Source organism: Amphimedon queenslandica, unplaced genomic scaffold (genome assembly GCF_000090795.2).
Source record: "Amphimedon queenslandica unplaced genomic scaffold, v1.1 AMPQUscaffold_13501, whole genome shotgun sequence".
Taxonomy (NCBI): domain Eukaryota; kingdom Metazoa; phylum Porifera; class Demospongiae; order Haplosclerida; family Niphatidae; genus Amphimedon; species Amphimedon queenslandica.
Genome location: NW_003546263.1, coordinates 409,570 through 425,655, shown reverse-complemented (window position 1 = coordinate 425,655; position 16,086 = coordinate 409,570). Strand labels below are relative to the sequence as shown.

The 16,086-nt window shown below is 33.5% G+C and overlaps 3 protein-coding genes across 5 annotated transcripts in view; 2 read left to right on the top strand and 1 right to left on the bottom strand.

Annotated features, from left to right (window-relative positions):
* LOC100633501 (titin-like) overlaps positions 1-5,558 on the bottom strand; it is a 14,133-nt gene extending 8,575 nt beyond the window's left edge. The window contains exons 1-14 of the mRNA XM_019993076.1: positions 4,967-5,558; positions 4,347-4,919; positions 3,948-4,292; positions 3,590-3,898; positions 3,278-3,544; positions 2,941-3,228; positions 2,422-2,709; positions 2,058-2,348; positions 1,728-2,015; positions 1,390-1,680; positions 1,032-1,325; positions 685-975; positions 354-641; positions 20-307 (exon numbers count right to left, since the gene is read on the bottom strand). Coding sequence (XP_019848635.1) covers positions 20-307; positions 354-641; positions 685-975; positions 1,032-1,325; positions 1,390-1,680; positions 1,728-2,015; positions 2,058-2,348; positions 2,422-2,709; positions 2,941-3,228; positions 3,278-3,544; positions 3,590-3,898; positions 3,948-4,292; positions 4,347-4,919; positions 4,967-5,534 — 4,669 coding nt within the window. The 5' untranslated portion in view covers positions 5,535-5,558. The remainder of the gene's footprint in view (positions 1-19; positions 308-353; positions 642-684; positions 976-1,031; positions 1,326-1,389; positions 1,681-1,727; positions 2,016-2,057; positions 2,349-2,421; positions 2,710-2,940; positions 3,229-3,277; positions 3,545-3,589; positions 3,899-3,947; positions 4,293-4,346; positions 4,920-4,966) is intronic.
* Positions 5,559-5,770: 212 nt separating this feature from the next.
* LOC109580212 (ubiquitin carboxyl-terminal hydrolase 47-like) lies at positions 5,771-11,203 on the top strand. 3 transcript variants are annotated; one of them, XM_019993142.1, is made up of 15 exons: positions 5,771-5,913; positions 5,977-6,081; positions 6,968-7,066; positions 7,117-7,234; positions 7,285-7,400; positions 7,449-7,619; positions 8,435-8,669; positions 8,730-8,905; positions 8,963-9,037; positions 9,220-9,338; positions 9,389-9,507; positions 9,700-9,830; positions 10,284-10,331; positions 10,380-10,510; positions 11,005-11,203. In XM_019993142.1, exons 1-15 carry the CDS (start codon positions 5,857-5,859, stop codon positions 11,021-11,023), a joined length of 1,719 nt encoding a protein of 572 aa, XP_019848701.1. In that variant the 5' UTR covers positions 5,771-5,856; the 3' UTR covers positions 11,024-11,203. The 3 variants fall into 3 exon arrangements, with proteins under 3 accessions (XP_019848701.1, XP_019848702.1, XP_019848704.1); XM_019993143.1 differs by lacking the exon at positions 5,977-6,081; XM_019993145.1 differs by lacking the exons at positions 5,771-5,913; positions 5,977-6,081 and having other exon boundaries at positions 6,996-7,066; positions 7,107-7,234.
* A 991-nt stretch (positions 11,204-12,194) lies between these two features.
* On the top strand, positions 12,195-14,740 carry LOC109580211 (uncharacterized). Its single transcript, XM_019993141.1, has 7 exons — positions 12,195-12,593; positions 12,638-12,904; positions 12,958-13,246; positions 13,303-13,593; positions 13,644-13,991; positions 14,037-14,525; positions 14,576-14,740. The coding sequence occupies exons 3-7, from the start codon at positions 12,982-12,984 to the stop codon at positions 14,638-14,640; spliced, it is 1,458 nt and encodes a 485-aa protein (XP_019848700.1). The 5' UTR covers positions 12,195-12,593; positions 12,638-12,904; positions 12,958-12,981; the 3' UTR covers positions 14,641-14,740.
* The last annotated feature ends 1,346 nt before the right edge of the window (positions 14,741-16,086 follow it).

The window sequence follows — 16,086 nt, the reverse complement described above, 5'->3', positions numbered from 1 at the left end:
TTTTAAGTATAGCACTAACTATCTTCAAAAGTGGTTATATTATGGGAGACAGTAAAAGGTCCGGCCTCAACAGTTACTGCAGCAACTTTAACTCTATACGTAGTGTATGGTACAAGGCCTGTTGCATTAAAATATTTGTTCAGTGTGGTATATGTTTGCTCCTCTTGAGTGAGAACAGTTTGTATTATGACTGAATATTCTCTTATAATTCCATTGTGACTTTCAACAGGAGGAATGTCCCATGATATGAACAGTGATCTGGAGCTTGTAATACTCACTGATAGAGACTGAGGAGGCATTGATGGTGCTAGTAAAATAAATAAAATTAAATGAAAATACATGATACAATATACCAGCTTCTTCTGTAAGAACAGATACTGATACTGTGTATGGGCCTTCATCTATTGTCACTGCCACAATAGAACAATAGTACAAATGAAATGGTTTGAGCCCAGTCACTACAAGCTGTGTTTGATTAATCACGTGTTCAGTGAAAGTAGATGTAACTGCTTCAGTGACATTAATACGGTACTCTCTTATGACTCCGTTATGATCCTGAAGAAGAGGTGGGTCCCAAGTAATGTGTATACTGGTTGGACTGAGTGCAATAGCATTAGGATGCTGTGGTGGACTGTCAGGAGCTAAAAACAGAATGTAACATTGATATTTAATAATCATCCTTACCTGCTTCATCTGTTTGTACAAAGAATAAGTGGCTGAAAGGTCCTACACCAACAGAAGTTTCAGCTGCTACAACACAAACATATGTGGTGTAAGGGTCAAGACCAGTAATTACAATACTAGTGACAACTGTGTGATACTGTACAGTTGAAAGAGTATCAGCATGAGTGACATTAACAACATAGCCAATAATGTCACCACTCTGTTCATCATGCAGTGGAGGGTCCCAATGAAGGCTAACTGAATATGGAGTAGTACTATTGACAGAAAGTTCCTTAGGAAAGCCACTTGGAACTATGTAAAAAGATTAAATCATAGAAACAGCAATAATAATATTTTATGTTACTTACCATCCTCTGGTAAAGTCAAATTAAAGAGATCAGTGAATGGGCCAGTTGCTACAGTATAAGCAGCCACAGAAAACTGATAAGTATATGATGGAATGAGCGACCCGATGATGGCAGTAGTTCCAGTTGTGTTGAAAGTTGATACCGAATTACCACCACCAGACAATGTAACTATTTCAACGATATATTTTCTAATGATACCATTGTGATCATTAACTGAAGGAGGATTCCACTGAATAGCAACTGAACGTGAATCGATAACAAAGTATGTTATAATGCTTGGGGAAGTATTTGGAGCTAATAAAAGTAAAATATAAATGAAACGAAGAAGCTAGCATATAATAATGTAGGCTATACTAACCATCTTCCATTGTGGTGAAAGTGATTATAGTAGTGTATGGTCCTCTTCCAATGTTTGTCTCTGCTGCTATTAAACATGTATAAGTAGTGTATGGGACTAGTCCATTGACTTGTAATGTAGTGTCATAACTTGTGTAGAGAGACACCGAGCCAGTTGCTAATGTTGTTACATTTAAATGATAAGAAATTATTATTCCATTTTGACTTTCTGCTGGTGGTGGATTCCAAGATAAAGACACAGATGAAGAAGAAAGTACAGAACTAACAAAGTTTACTGGAGATTGAGTTGGTACTATAAATGCAAATAATTAATACATATATTGCTTGCTTGTTACATACCATCTTCATCAGTGGTTATGTTGAACTGAATGGAAAATGGTCCAAGAGCAACTGTGTAGGCTGCAATGCTGCAGTAATAGGTATAGGCTGGATGAAGAGATGAAAGGGAGAGAACTGTAGTATAGGATGTGTATTCTGATGTTACACTAGTTTCAACTTCTATTATTCTAATAATATAGTAATTTATAACACCATTCTGATCATTGTAGGAAGGTGGATCCCAATACAATGAGAAGCTTCTTGATGTGACTGATGCAGAACGGACTTGAACAGGTGAGCTAGATGGAGCTACACAACATTATTAACATAGCCACTATCATTTTTACTTACCATCTTGGGGAGTAGACAATGTGAAGATTGCACTGTATGGTCCAATACCAACATTAGTAACAGCAGCAATGATACATTCAAATGTTCTAAAAGGCCTTAAACCATCAACAAACAATGAAGTAGTGTTTGAGTATAAGGTGAAATTCTCTTCTGTTTCAAGTACAGTTACATTAATGATGTAGTTTATAATGATGCCATTCCTCTGGTCATTAGGAGGTGGATTCCAGGTCAGCAATGCTGAGTAAGGAGAAGTTATTGTTGCATTGAAATCATTAGGTGGAGCACTAGGAGCTGAATAAGATAAACAAAATATACAATACATAAATTTATTCATTATTTGAGCTGGCAATCTAATGAATATTACCTCCTTCTAGAGTAGTAATAGTTATCCAATTAGAATATGGTCCAGTGGAGATAGTATAGGCACTGACTGACACATTATAATCACTAAATGGTCTTACATTATTAAAAATAATGTACTGATTAGAAGTTGTCAAATTATAAACAACTCCAGTGCTGATTTCAAAAATCAGTATGACATACTGCCTGATAATCCCATTTCGATCTATTGCTGAAGGTGGTATCCACGAAACTCTAAATGACTCAGAAGTAACACTAGAACTGAGTACATTAGTAGGAGGTGAAGCGGGTGCTAAATTAGTGAAAATAAAAATTTATTTCTCAAAAGTATTCTATGAAACTGGGCAACATGGTGCTAAGCAACATTTCTAATGACATTAAAGTAAAGAAACCGCTTATGTTAATGGTGTTGCTTGCATATTCACAATTGCAACAAATCTTGGCAGCAAAATTGCATTATCATTATTATTATTATTATTATTATTATTATTATTATTATTATTATTATTGTGATTCAGCTTACCTGCTTCTGGCATTGTGACATTGATTCCTATCAAAAAGGGACCAGGAGAAATTGTTACGGCAGCAATATTGAAGCTGTAAGTATAGTATGGGTGTAAATTGGAAATAAAAAGCCATGTTGAATTTGATGTGTATTGGACTGTAGTGTTAGTAGCTACTTCAGTTATCACAATGATATAGTACATGATAATTCCATTCTGCTGATTAAGTGGTGGAGCCGTCCATGTAATATTCAGCTCAGAAGAGGAGAAAGGATTTGAAATCGGTGCTTGTATAATTCCAGTGGGGGCTATATAGAACACATAAGTTTTAAGTAATAAAAACTACAATTGCTTTACCTGATTGGTGGGTGATGACATATATAGCATTTGAATATGGATATGTTGCATTGGCAACAATAGCCACACTGCATCGATATGTATAGTAAGGATGTAAAGATATAATATTAGCATGACTCTCTACAGCATGAAAGGTCCAGGAACGACTAGTTTCTAGTTCATCAACATTCACTAAGTAATACTGAGCAGTGTATCCTATTGGCAGTGCCCAACTAAGATATATTGATGTAGAACTTAAAGGAGTACCAGTGAAGTTGGTAACAATAACTGTGACAAATTATAATTACTGAATCAAAATTGTAGTAAACTTACTTTCTGTCACATTAAGTACAAATGATTGTGAATGTGAAACAGATCCATTTGGCAGAAGATTAGTTCCTAAGCAAATATAAGTACCTTCATTATCTGAAACAAGACCAGTGATGGTAATAACACTCTTCACAGTGGTGTTGTCAATAGTAGTATTAACCACATTGATATTAGAGGCAGAGATAGCAACACCAGCCTTGTACCAGTTTAGAGTAGGCTGTGGCTTTCCAGTAGCTCTGCATTCAATTGAAACAATTGCTCCATAATTCTCAGAAATTTGAGTGTTGTAAAATTCATCTAATGATACTGGCTCTAAAGTAATGAATATTTTTGTGACATGTTATTATAATCTACCACTTACCAGTAGAAGTATCTCCTTGAGTTGCACTCACTTGCACTTGATTTGAAGCACCACTACCTGTACCTTCAATAGCAATATACACTGTATCAGCACTGGATGGATTTGTTAGGTTAGCTGGATCAATATAGACATCTTCATATCTGTCAGTTGTAATTTGGACATCATGAAAGGCTTCATTAGGAGTGGAAACAACTGTTGATGCATACAATGTAGCTGAGCCATTTGTCACATTGAGGACAACAGTAATTCCTTGGTCATTATTAGGGAGTGGGTAATTGAGGTACTTTGTTTCCCCTGATCCAATATTATCTGAAATAGTCTCACCCAAATTAACATCAGGTGATGCTACAAAGAAATTCATGCTTGTAATAAACAGAAAATAATTGCAGTTTTACTTACCAACACAAGACTCCTGGCTAATAGTATATTGAAGTGAATTCAGTAGTGTCAAACTGAACGAGGAAAGGAAAGACACATAAGACGGCTGAGATGCAATAGCATTGAGCTCATTTTGATTTGCTCCTGCAATGCCAATAGCAAAAACAATGATGCCAGCATTATGTACATTATTAGCTGCTGTTACAGTGGCTGAATAACTGTTTGAATGTCCATCAGTTATAACAATCCCCACCCGTGGTACTCCTTGACTACTGGGACGTGCACCATATGATGTAGAGAAGCCTCTTGTCCTCATTCCATCCAAAGCACCTGCTGTATTTGTACCTCCACCACTGTAAGGTAAATTATTAATAGCAGTGAGTACAGATGATTTTGCTGTGTAAGTGCTTAGGTAGAAATGGTAATAATTGGATGAGCCATAAGACATTACACCAACACGGACACTATCACTGCCAACATTAAAACTATTAACAATGTTATAGACAAAGTTTTTCATGAGTTGAAAGTTTGAGGATCCAACACTACCAGATGCATCCATGACAAAATATAAATCAAGCGCATTTACACTGCAATCTATAATAAATAATAAATACATTCTAAATCAGACTATAGCACCTTACTTTGCAAAACCAATAACTGATTAACAGCGGTCACATAATCTGACTGAGTTCCACCAGAACTTGTAAAATAGTTAGCCCAATATGTTCCCTGACCATTAATGTTAGATGCCAGTGGAATTGATTGAGTGATGACTAACATATAGAGTCGAGCAGCAAGAGCAGAATAAAATGGCTTCCTCAGGTCAGTCCAATTAGTGGTGAGCCAGTTGATTCCAAAATTAGTGGAAATTCCCTGTACTTTTTGTTGGAGCTGTGAGTTAGAGCCAGTGTTTTTAGTAGCATTGTACTTAGTTTCTCCAACTCCCCATATCCCACCATTGGACGAATATGTGTCATTGTTGGCTCCGTCTCTTGTCTCGGCGTAAGCGATGCGCCGCAACATCTGCTGATCATTATCTGTGAAGATGGATGAATGGGCTATTTTGGCTATGCTTGCTTCTACAATAGTCGATCCATTTGTTCCTTCAACTAATGTAAAATCAACTGTGCAGTTTACAGGACAGAGTAAGGAACAAAGCCATGTAACAAGGACAATGGCGTAACAGCATTTCATTGCTATTATCTCCATGTTGCATAAGTCAAAACACTGTAAAACAGTGTTTATTTTGATAGAATTGCCGGCTTATATGAATAAACTCCTTTGGTTCCAATAAGTTTGTGAATAACATTTTTCTTTTCAGTGATCCATGAGTGATCTCTCCGCACCGCCGTCATGAAAATGGGAGTGTAGATATTCATGTCATAATGGGCGTGGATTTCTAATAAAATAATTTGATAATTTCCTTTATGCTTCCAATTAAGCAGGTCAGGGTCCTTACAGTTAATAAATCTTGACATCGGCTCAACTCATAAAAGAGGTTATTGTTATTATTTATATATAGGTTAGACAAATGGACTTTGTTGTACCAAAAGAAAAGGAACAAGAAGCAAAGAATTCAATGCGTAAAGTAAGAGTGACAAAAAGTGATGATTTAGATCTAATACATGTACGTATGATTTTTATTTCATAGTTAAGAATATATTGTAATCATCCAATCAGTGGAGAATTAATCGAATCAGTAATTGAAATCAATAAGGATGAATTACTTCCCAAAATACTGGATATTACTTATGAGGTTTGTTTACTTTCATTATCATTTGCATTGTCACTTTAGGCAGCTCCATTCTGCAGGGTTTCCCCACAAGATTTTGCATATTGTTCATGCAGGTTCTTGTGAGTGGATTTAAATTTGCAAAAATTTGACAAAAATATTGCTGTGACAGGAATTTTCATAATTTTTAAATGTGCTATATGAAAATTTTGATCTGCCTCTGATAAAAAATGGATTTAAAAAGAATTTTAGAAGCTTCTCAAAAATTGGACAAATGTTCAACGGGTCCCTTTATAGTACAGGGCTTTGTTCAAATTTTGCCAACAAATGATTACAACAGAATTCTCTTTAAAATTTTTTTCTGATACATAAACATGTTCTTACGTTGTGTAGTATATGTTTGAGCAGAGTCTGACCAAAATTAATTTTTTTTTGAATTAAAAAAAATAAAACCAAAGTCCCTGTACTATTAGTAATGTGGTATAGCGTTACTAAGTATAGCACAGGGTCTTTGGCCAATTTTTGGCAAAAAGCACTAGGAGAGAATTCTTCATTTTTATAATTTTAAAAATACATTTTCATGTTTTATGTTATGTAGCAATTTTGAGCTGATTTCCTCCAAATCTGGATTCTTTACAAATTTTTAATGTTACTCAAAAATCAAACCAAAGTCCTTGTACTATAGTACAGGGTCTTTGGCCAATTTTTGCCAAAAAATTGTTTAGGAGAGAATTCTGTCATCTGTTGCATTATGATTTTGTGTTTGAGGTGATTCTGATCAAAATTGATTTTTTTAATGAATTTTAAAATTCTTCCAAATGTCAAGCACCGTTTTGCCAGCATTCTTTTTAGCTCATTTAGCATTCTTTGTGGGAAATGTTGCATGCCATCGTTCCCTCTTTTTTTATAGTCTATGAAATTGGCTCCACACATTCCTATTGAGAGATGCCGTTTAGTCAGATATTATTATTACTATGAAGCAATGGATGAGTCATTTGATCTTGAAAAGGTAAATATAATTTGTTCTTAATAATTTTAAGTAAATTAAGCTTAATTTAGTTTCAGGATCAAACTATTGATAAACTGATGGGTATGTCTGTAGATAATTGTTATTGTTCTGGAATATTTTTGCAAACTCGAAAAGAAAATGAAAACTTCAAGGTATACAATATTGGAGGTTAGTGTTGCCATTTTTCTGGTATATCCTTTATGTTGTGTTGTGTGTAGGTATTAATTTGAAGGTATCAGTAATTGAGCCCTCTAATGGTGAAGTATCTGCAGCTAAACCAATGAGAGCAGAGCATGGTTGGACTGTTGGAGAATTAAAACAATGTATAGGAAAAGTAAGACTAAAGTTGTAATTTTGTTACTTTAAGTTTTTATTTTTTTAGCTATTTGATATTGATCCTTCATGCATGAGGCTAGTACTGGAGACTTATTACGATGCAGATGATGAATTACTTAATGAGTTTTATCTTTCCTTCCTTGCTGGTAATTATTATGGTATGCATTTGGCAAATGATGCAGCATACTTAAGAGAAGTGATGTCAAGAAGACACAAAGTATGTGTTTATTAGATGATAGTTGATTACATGTATTTTTGTGTATGTTGCACTCAGGAATTGAGTCAAATACATGGGGTTGCATTTGTATGTGTAAATTGCTGTATACTGGGGTTTATTATTGGTGTAAAATATCTTAGCAATAATTTTATAATCTGTATTTGGAAATTGACTTTGTGATTTCCTGAAATTCCTGTAAATGTTAATGATGATTGAGTAATAAGTGATAATTTCCTGATACCGTTAGCGCTTTAATTTGGCGGAGTTTTATAAGTAGAATTGTTAATATTAAAACCGCCAATCATGAATGCACATGCTCAGTAATGCACATGTACACAAAATTGCCAAATTAAAAATCACCTATTACAATTTTACAGCAAAATCACCAAAATAAAGTGCTGCCAAAATATAGTGCTATATGGTATGTGAATTGGTATTATAATTGTTAAGTATGTTGTTATTATGCTACATGTATATGTTATTACAACGTGGTGCATACAGCAGACCCACCATATATTTTCAAAAGCGACTAAATGAATTAGAATGATAAATATTTTAAATTTCTAAAGTCATTTTTGTAACAAAATATAAATTTGAATTTGGTGAATAAATGTACATCGCTTGTGGTTAAAGCAATATTTAGGGCTATGCACCAAGTTTGTAATAAATTGTAATCAGAATTCAATTACACGTATACCTTGAAATATTTTATATGCTTGGGACATAATGTACAGGCATGTGAATGACAGTCCACTCTATGATTGTAATTCCTATCTATTTTATCCTTTCCTTTTCTCTCTTTTGCTTCCATTCAGTTATATGCATTGTCAGACTTTGAAGATTATCAAAGAGAGTACAATAAAAGTCTAATGCACAGATATGTTACATTTCATTTACAATCAGTAATGCTACACATTTCAATGCCTTCTCAACCTGAAAGAAGAGGAGGAAAAGAGGAAGTAAGAAGAAGGGATATTGCCATACCAAACACAGGTGGCAGTGGAGAAATGATGATGAAGATTGTTTCAGTAAATGAAGGCAGAGAAAGAAGTAACAATTATTATTTACTAAGTCATTTTAGCTAACATTGTCTTGTTATTAATCAATTAGAGATACAGATAAAAGCTGATAATAGAATATCATTTGCTCAATTAAAGGAAAAGCTTGTTCCAATGGTTGGTGTACCAGCTAAAGGTTTTAGATTGTTTCAAACTAAAGATAATCAGCCAGAACAAGAAATTCTGTGTCTATCCGACACATTAGCCAAATTGTCTTGTGATTCAAAAGTATTTTTCTATCTTTTATAATTTAAGTAATCTCTCACTCTCTTTATGTTCCTATAGATTGTAGTAAAGTTGGGTAAAGGGTTACAGGATTACAGGATTAAGCTCTTTCTATTACTTGTTAATAATGAAGAGGTAAGAAGCATAACTTTTACAGTTTTACTATAATTATGCTATTACAACAATGAAGCTTCAACACATGTCATTATTTTTGTTATTAATAATGTTTAATAGATTAATGTTTGCATTATTGATTTAAAACTTCACAAAATGTTACAGTATGTGAAATAAAGTGCTATTTTATAATTTAAAATTAGTTTTGTAAGTTTATGATGGAGTCAATTGTGTCCAAAAATACACCAGTTCGAGAATTTAAGAAACAAATTATTGAAGAGGCAGAAATACAAGGAATTGATTGTGTCTTAGAATTAGACAAGTAAGACATCTTGTGTCTGTGATATGATTATTAAAATACTCACTTTGCAGAATGAGATTGCGTAAAAAGACATCCAGATCACTTGGTCAAATATATCTTGATCATCAGTTAATATATAAAGATGTCCATGTGTCTAACGGCAGTGAAATGTATGTCGAACTATTAAAAGGTTAGTAGAAAATGTTCATTAAATTCTGGGTAGGTATTATACTTTTTGGGTGTAAAATTTCTCATAAATCTTTCCTGAAAAGCATTTAGTATACTGTCATAGTTAAATGAAAATTGCCTAGTCATTCACAATTCACACTAGCTACAAATATAATTACCACAACTTCTATAAAGCTATTGTATCTATTGTTAGAGCCAGATTTAAAGAAGCATGAAGCTCAGAGGCAGGTTTATGTTATAAGATGGCATCCATCACAATGCTCAGTTGATCAAACAGATGAAATCATTTTGGATAATAAGCAGCATTTGAGTCTTAAGGAAAAGGTATTATCATATGTACCTATTATGATGACATAATATTTGATGATGTATAATTTGCTGCTATATTTTAAATAATGTTAACAAAAGTACATAATGCATAAAGGTATTATGCATTGTCGACATGTATTCTAGTTATGTATTATGTATCATGTACTTATGTACATGTATATTTTGTATAGAGGTGGGTTTACAATATCACAATGGGCTTGATGTTATGTTGATCCTGGAATAGGATTGGGTTCCATTCTAGCGGAAGCATGCGTCAAAAGGTCAAATTGCCCATACTTTTGATTAACAATTTATAGTACACTGGTCTATCGTCATATGGTAAACCCGCCTTTATGTACTATATTTAGTACTCTTGATGTTAGGCATTAAAAATTATTTATCATTATGAGCTTGTAACAATATTTGCAAATGCTCTTATACTTTACATTCTTTTTCTGGTTTTTATAGCTTTCAGAATTAAGTGGGATTCCTGTTGAGTATATTTCTGTTGCAAAGGTTAGCCATCCATTTAAATTAAAAGATTTAAATTTATCCCTTACTCAGGATACAGGGTCTTTTCCATCACAAATAGCTCACACTGACATTGAGAAAAAGTTGAAATGGTATTCAGATATCACAATATCCGGGCAAATACCATTCTTACTGTATGATGATGGACACACTATATACTACAAGTAATGCATGCCGTGTATCTATTGCATTAATTACATGTGCATGTATGTTAATATAAATTTGTACATGTATGTTAATGAGTTGATATTATAACTGATGCAATTCTGATACACAAGTACTGTATTTTACCGATTAAATGCCTGAGCATTTATTCCTTAACAGCAAGAAAAAATTTCATTAAAAAATAAAAAGACACATACAACTCCCAACTCTTAGCAAGCCAGACCAGGCTCTAACTAATATGCACTTTGGAGCTATCTAAGCTATGGGGCATTATTTTTGGTAGAAATATGCGTATCTATAACTAGAATATATTTGTGACAGGCGTTTATTTGGACCAGTCTATTATACGGTAAAATATGGTACATGTACAAGAATTTAATGATGAGTGCTACTCATTCTTCTGCACATATGTATACATTGTATACATAATACATGCCCACTCAACATTCATGTACATGCTTACATAAGGTATACTATTGTCTCTTTTTCTTAGAGATAACAGAGAGAGCTAACAGATGAAGAGAAAATGAAAACACAAGAAGCAGAGAAAACAAGGGCAGTGAAAATTGACTTCATTTTATAAACCATACACGTATAAATTATGTACAACAGATAGATAGCACAGTAGATTTTTAGTATGAATATTTTTTATGACATTAGTAAATTATGATTATAATAGACAAAAATGTAAAAAACAAGCATTAAATTTAATTTTAATTTATTTACTCAGCAAATAGCAATGTTGCGTGATGAGGTTCAAGGTGGAAAACAGGAATTACACGCACTATGACAATTTCTTGTCATTGATCTGTTTCAATCTTTAGTTTAAATAACTTTTTGGAGCTGTTGAGGAATGTATAATGCTTTATACAATATAGTATCTTGATAGACAAGATTATAAAAGCAAAATTAAAATTTGCATTTTGTAGACGAGCTAGATCTGTATGTTTAGAGATTGAAATGCCTTTCATGAAGTAGTAAGTAATTAGTAAGACAGTACCAAAATGGACAAAAGTAGCCTCAAATACGGGAACAAAACCAGATACTCAGAAAATCAGACAAATTTGATACAATGAATTGAATTAATGGTAACTATATAAACATCACTCTCTGTGTGTGAGTGCATAATGATGTTAGTATGAGACCACAACAGATCAGCAACTACTAAAATAAAGTAGTCACATTTTCAGACAAATTATTTGCTGTAGAAATAATTTTATCCAGACAAAAAGTCTGTATAGATGTAACTCTAATCATAGCCGGCGGAACAGGGGGGGGGCTGAGGGGGCTAAGCCCCCCAGTCTTGAAACAGGGGGCTGAGCCCCCCCCCCCCCAGTAATTCTCTGCAACCTTAACTGACTTTTATCAGTAAAAATAGATGTGCAGTCATTCTTCATCTCATTTAGAAGAAAAGACACAAAACCAGTCAGTCTAATTCCAACAACAGAAACTAGCAGCCATTTTTTTGATAAAACCTCATCCATTTTAATAACTTAAGTGATGTTCAGTCCCCCAAAAATAAAATATGTTCCGCCGCCAATGACTTTAATCACCAATACTAAAAAAGACTACTAGATTTATTTTATGTTAACAATATTCATGCTTTGAGTATTGTACATACTGACTGAGTCAGTATGTACAATACTCACAGCATGAATATCGACTGTGAGATCAAATCCGCCCCTTTTTAAAGGATGTTTCTAGCTGTGCTTTTGCTGCTGCTGTCTTTGTCTATAGATGCTCAAGGTGTGTCTTTCAAAACTGTTCCCCCACACATTGAGAATGAAGATGTGATCATTACAGCAGATAATGATAGCTTAGTTCATTTATACTGTGCTATTTCAATTGGCAATGAACTTGTTTCTTTTACAACTTGGGATGAGATACATCAAAATGGGACCTTTCAAGACATTGCGTTTAGTTCCAATGGAAGCTCTCTTACTCACAATTTTATTGAGAGTGCCCCTGCCACTATGCCTCTTCACTCGAACTTAACTTTTAACCTCACTCAAGCAACCAGCCACACAAAGCTATCATGCAATCAAAATGATAAAGGAGTCACATTCTTTATTGGCATATTAGGTAAATAATAACAATTAAAATGATAATTAACATTTTGAATTTAGCTCTGCCAGAGTTGAGTAATGTATTTGCAAATGTCACTGAAGGCTCTTCATTCAATACAAGTCTTGCTGGATCAAAAAATAATCCATTCCCACCTCCTCAAGGCACATGGTCTTATGGTGATGATCCAATCACAAGTGTTACAATATCTACTAATACATATAGCATCGAATTTGCATCAACCATAAAAAACCAATCTGGAGTATACACTCTAACTCTTACTAACGACGCTGGAACCATTTCTGGCAACTTAACACTAAATGTCCAATGTAAGCATAATTTAATTCTGAATTAGAATTAATTTGCTATATAATTGTTTTAGATGCACCAGAAGGAATAATCAGCGATGAAATTGTCTATACTAACCTTGGAGATGAAGTTGTTCTCAAAGCGTTTCACAATGTTCATGGCTAATCCAATACCATTTCAAACCTGGATATCTCCTAGTAATAACAGTATCAATAATACAACAACCCAATATTCTCCGTTATTCTCTGACACAATTCAAATAACAATTAATAATGTAAGTACATCTGACATTGGAGTATGGACATTTGGTGCGTCAAATTTTATTGGAAATATTAGTGCAGATATTGATCTTGTTGTAGCTGGTAAGAATGACTAATTGAATATCATGTAGATGTAATTACGTCAATATTATTTTTAGTTCCTCCTGGCCCTCCCACTAACTTATCAAGCAGCATTAATGGTGGCACTGTGTCTCTAGATTGGATAGCACCAACAGAAATAGGAAACCCTCCTATTACTCATTATACTTTACAATTAACATCTACTTTAGGAGATGTAATTCTAGTAATACCAAGCAATGACACAAATTTTGAGCTTACTGCTTTAGTGCCCAATACACAATACAATCTAGCTATAAGAGGAGAGTCAAGTATTTTTCCAACCACTGGAGATTTTAGTGACATATTAACTTTTATGACTCTTCCAGGGCGTAAGTATTTTAAATTTTAGTAAGCAATAATTTTCATATTTTCATAACAGCTCCTGACATCAGGAATGCAACTATAATATCTGCTGATGGCAGGATATTAGCTAATTGGACATTTAGACACATTGGTGGTGTTGATAAAGAAGATGTTGATGTCAGTGTGCAGTGTAGACCAGCATTACAAGAAGCTGAGATTGAGAGTGGAACAGGAAGTGGACTTGCACCAGGAGAATTAAAAGAATCATGTAATGGAGGCAATGATCATTGCATTGATAACAGTTACACTGGTAGCATAAAGCTAGGACCAGTTGAGGCAGGAGAAGTGTATACTTGTGGTATGGTGGCATCTATTGATGGGCATTTAGAGGTGTTTAATTTATCTGATGTCACAACACTGACAGGTAAAAATATATACTTTAGTTAGAACTTTACTGTGCACATTTAAGGTATACCTTCCGTACCATATGGTGATCATAAATGCATTGGATCTGAATTAACATTTACAGTTGCCAGTAAATGGGCTGGAATTGCTTCAGGATCTAACCATTTCCATTTCAATGCCTTCACAAGTGATGGATCAATCAATAAGACATTTGATTTCATGGGATACATGAATAATCAAAATGTCACAATTACCATTGGTACAATTTTCAACAAAACAACCATCTACATAACTGCAGCAAATATCTATGGTACATCAACTGTACAAAGCTATGAGATTCAAAATATCTGCTCTGCTACACTAACAATGTCTCAAGCAATGTCCACATATATGTCAACAATGGTTACACCTAGCATGACAGTGGAAGTCTCATCATCCTCCACAAATATTGTTATTATTGTTGTTCCAGTCATTGTAAGTTTTGTTGTCATATCTGTTGCAACAGTTTTAGCTATTGTTGCTGCTATATTAATGATAAAGAAAAAGAAAAAAGGTTGGCATTATTTTTATTCAATTTTATCTTTAAAAACTTTTTCATTTTAGGAAAAATGAAGGTTACAAATACAAATACAAGCTTAGAGCTAAAGTCATTTGAAAAGTCTCCTTAGATTGTAGAATTTTCAGTAAACAAAGCATTAACAGTATCGTTTTTATACATTTAGTCTAATTAATGATAATCGCTTTATATATAAAACGGAATACTCAATGTAGCTCTCAGTAATATCAAAAGTACATTATATTATGTACTCTTGTACTCTTGGGAATATCATTTATACATGTATTATAAAAGTAGCCAGTGCCAGTTTCTAGGACTACTGTGAACAAAATACAAAGTGGGTACCCCGTTATTTGTCAGCTAGTACAGTCTTTAGTATCAGACTCTTATCTACATGTACATGTAATTGCCATCACAGTTACCATTCTAATTGATTTGACTTTTTGATAGTCGTCTGTTTCGATCACTCTATTAATAATTACATTCTCTCCAGGTTGTAAATCCATTTTGAATATAATTATAGCAATCATAAATCATGAGCATATGTAGAAATACACCAATTACATGGATGGTAGTAAATAAAATTAGCTAAAATCAGCCCAAAGGATCGCTGATGATTATTAACATGTTTACATGTTTCTGACACATATTGTGCTGAATCCAAACAAAAGTTTGAGCAAATGGGCACCAGCCAAATATGCAAAACAAACATTGCATGTACACAGTACACAATTGATTCTAAATGTGATTTACTGTATAGTGGGTATGGCTGTAATCCAACAATCACTAAAAACTCTTTTCATTATGACAAAATGGATTGAATATTAAATCATTGTACATGTATATGTATGTGTACATTTACATTGCATATGCACTATTATGGACTAGAATATGCATGCATTACAAATGTAAACATTATAATCAAATAAATTGAGACAGTCAGATAACAAACTACCATGTATAATCCTCTCTATTAGTTTTATGTTCTCACTCAATTTTCTTTACTCAATTTATTTGAGCAGGTAACAGTAGGCTTAGGAGCTTGTCAAGAAGTAGCAGTAAAATATTCTTGTAAATTTAGAGCTCTTTACATGATCATAATGGTGTTTTGCATGGTTTTGGGACGTACAAAAATTGATTTTCATTATTTTCATGCTCACCTTAAATCCAGAAAATATGAACTACCTTATTACCATTCTATTGTATATATTCTATGTTCAGAACACTAAAAGTAGTTCTTGCACTTTAATTTTTGGGCACTTTAATTCAAAAACAAAAAATTTTAAACACTCAAATAATTTCAACGTATACAGCAGATGTACATGCCATATGTTTTCACTTTTCACTCTTTTATATGTCTTAATTATAAGTATCTTAAAGGGGCTTGAGTTGGAGTGTATTCAATGCCTCTAAAGACAAGAAGTACACAAGTAATATTCAAGATAGTAAACTGCATAGATCAATTAATCCACAAAATAACACATGAAATATGGTAATTATGTGCAGTGCATAATGATAAAATAGTTAATTGCATTGTTTTAAGTTAAACTACTTTCTG

What these genes read in the sequence shown, in the direction of transcription:
- LOC109580212 (XM_019993142.1), top strand. Translation starts at nt 5,857, where the DNA reads ATGGACTTTGTTGTACCAAAAGAAAAGGAACAAGAAGCAAAGAATTCA. An exon ending in TGATGTCAAGAAGACACAAA is followed by an intron (nt 7,620 to 8,434) that starts GTATGTGTTTAT and finishes GCTTCCATTCAG; the next exon opens with TTATATGCATTGTCAGACTT. An exon ending in ATTTGAGTCTTAAGGAAAAG is followed by an intron (nt 9,831 to 10,283) that starts GTATTATCATAT and finishes TGGTTTTTATAG; the next exon opens with CTTTCAGAATTAAGTGGGAT.
- LOC109580211 (XM_019993141.1), top strand. Translation starts at nt 12,982, where the DNA reads ATGAAATTGTCTATACTAACCTTGGAGATGAAGTTGTTCTCAAAGCGT. An exon ending in TGATGTCACAACACTGACAG is followed by an intron (nt 13,992 to 14,036) that starts GTAAAAATATAT and finishes TGCACATTTAAG; the next exon opens with GTATACCTTCCGTACCATAT. An exon ending in GATAAAGAAAAAGAAAAAAG is followed by an intron (nt 14,526 to 14,575) that starts GTTGGCATTATT and finishes TTTTCATTTTAG; the next exon opens with GAAAAATGAAGGTTACAAAT.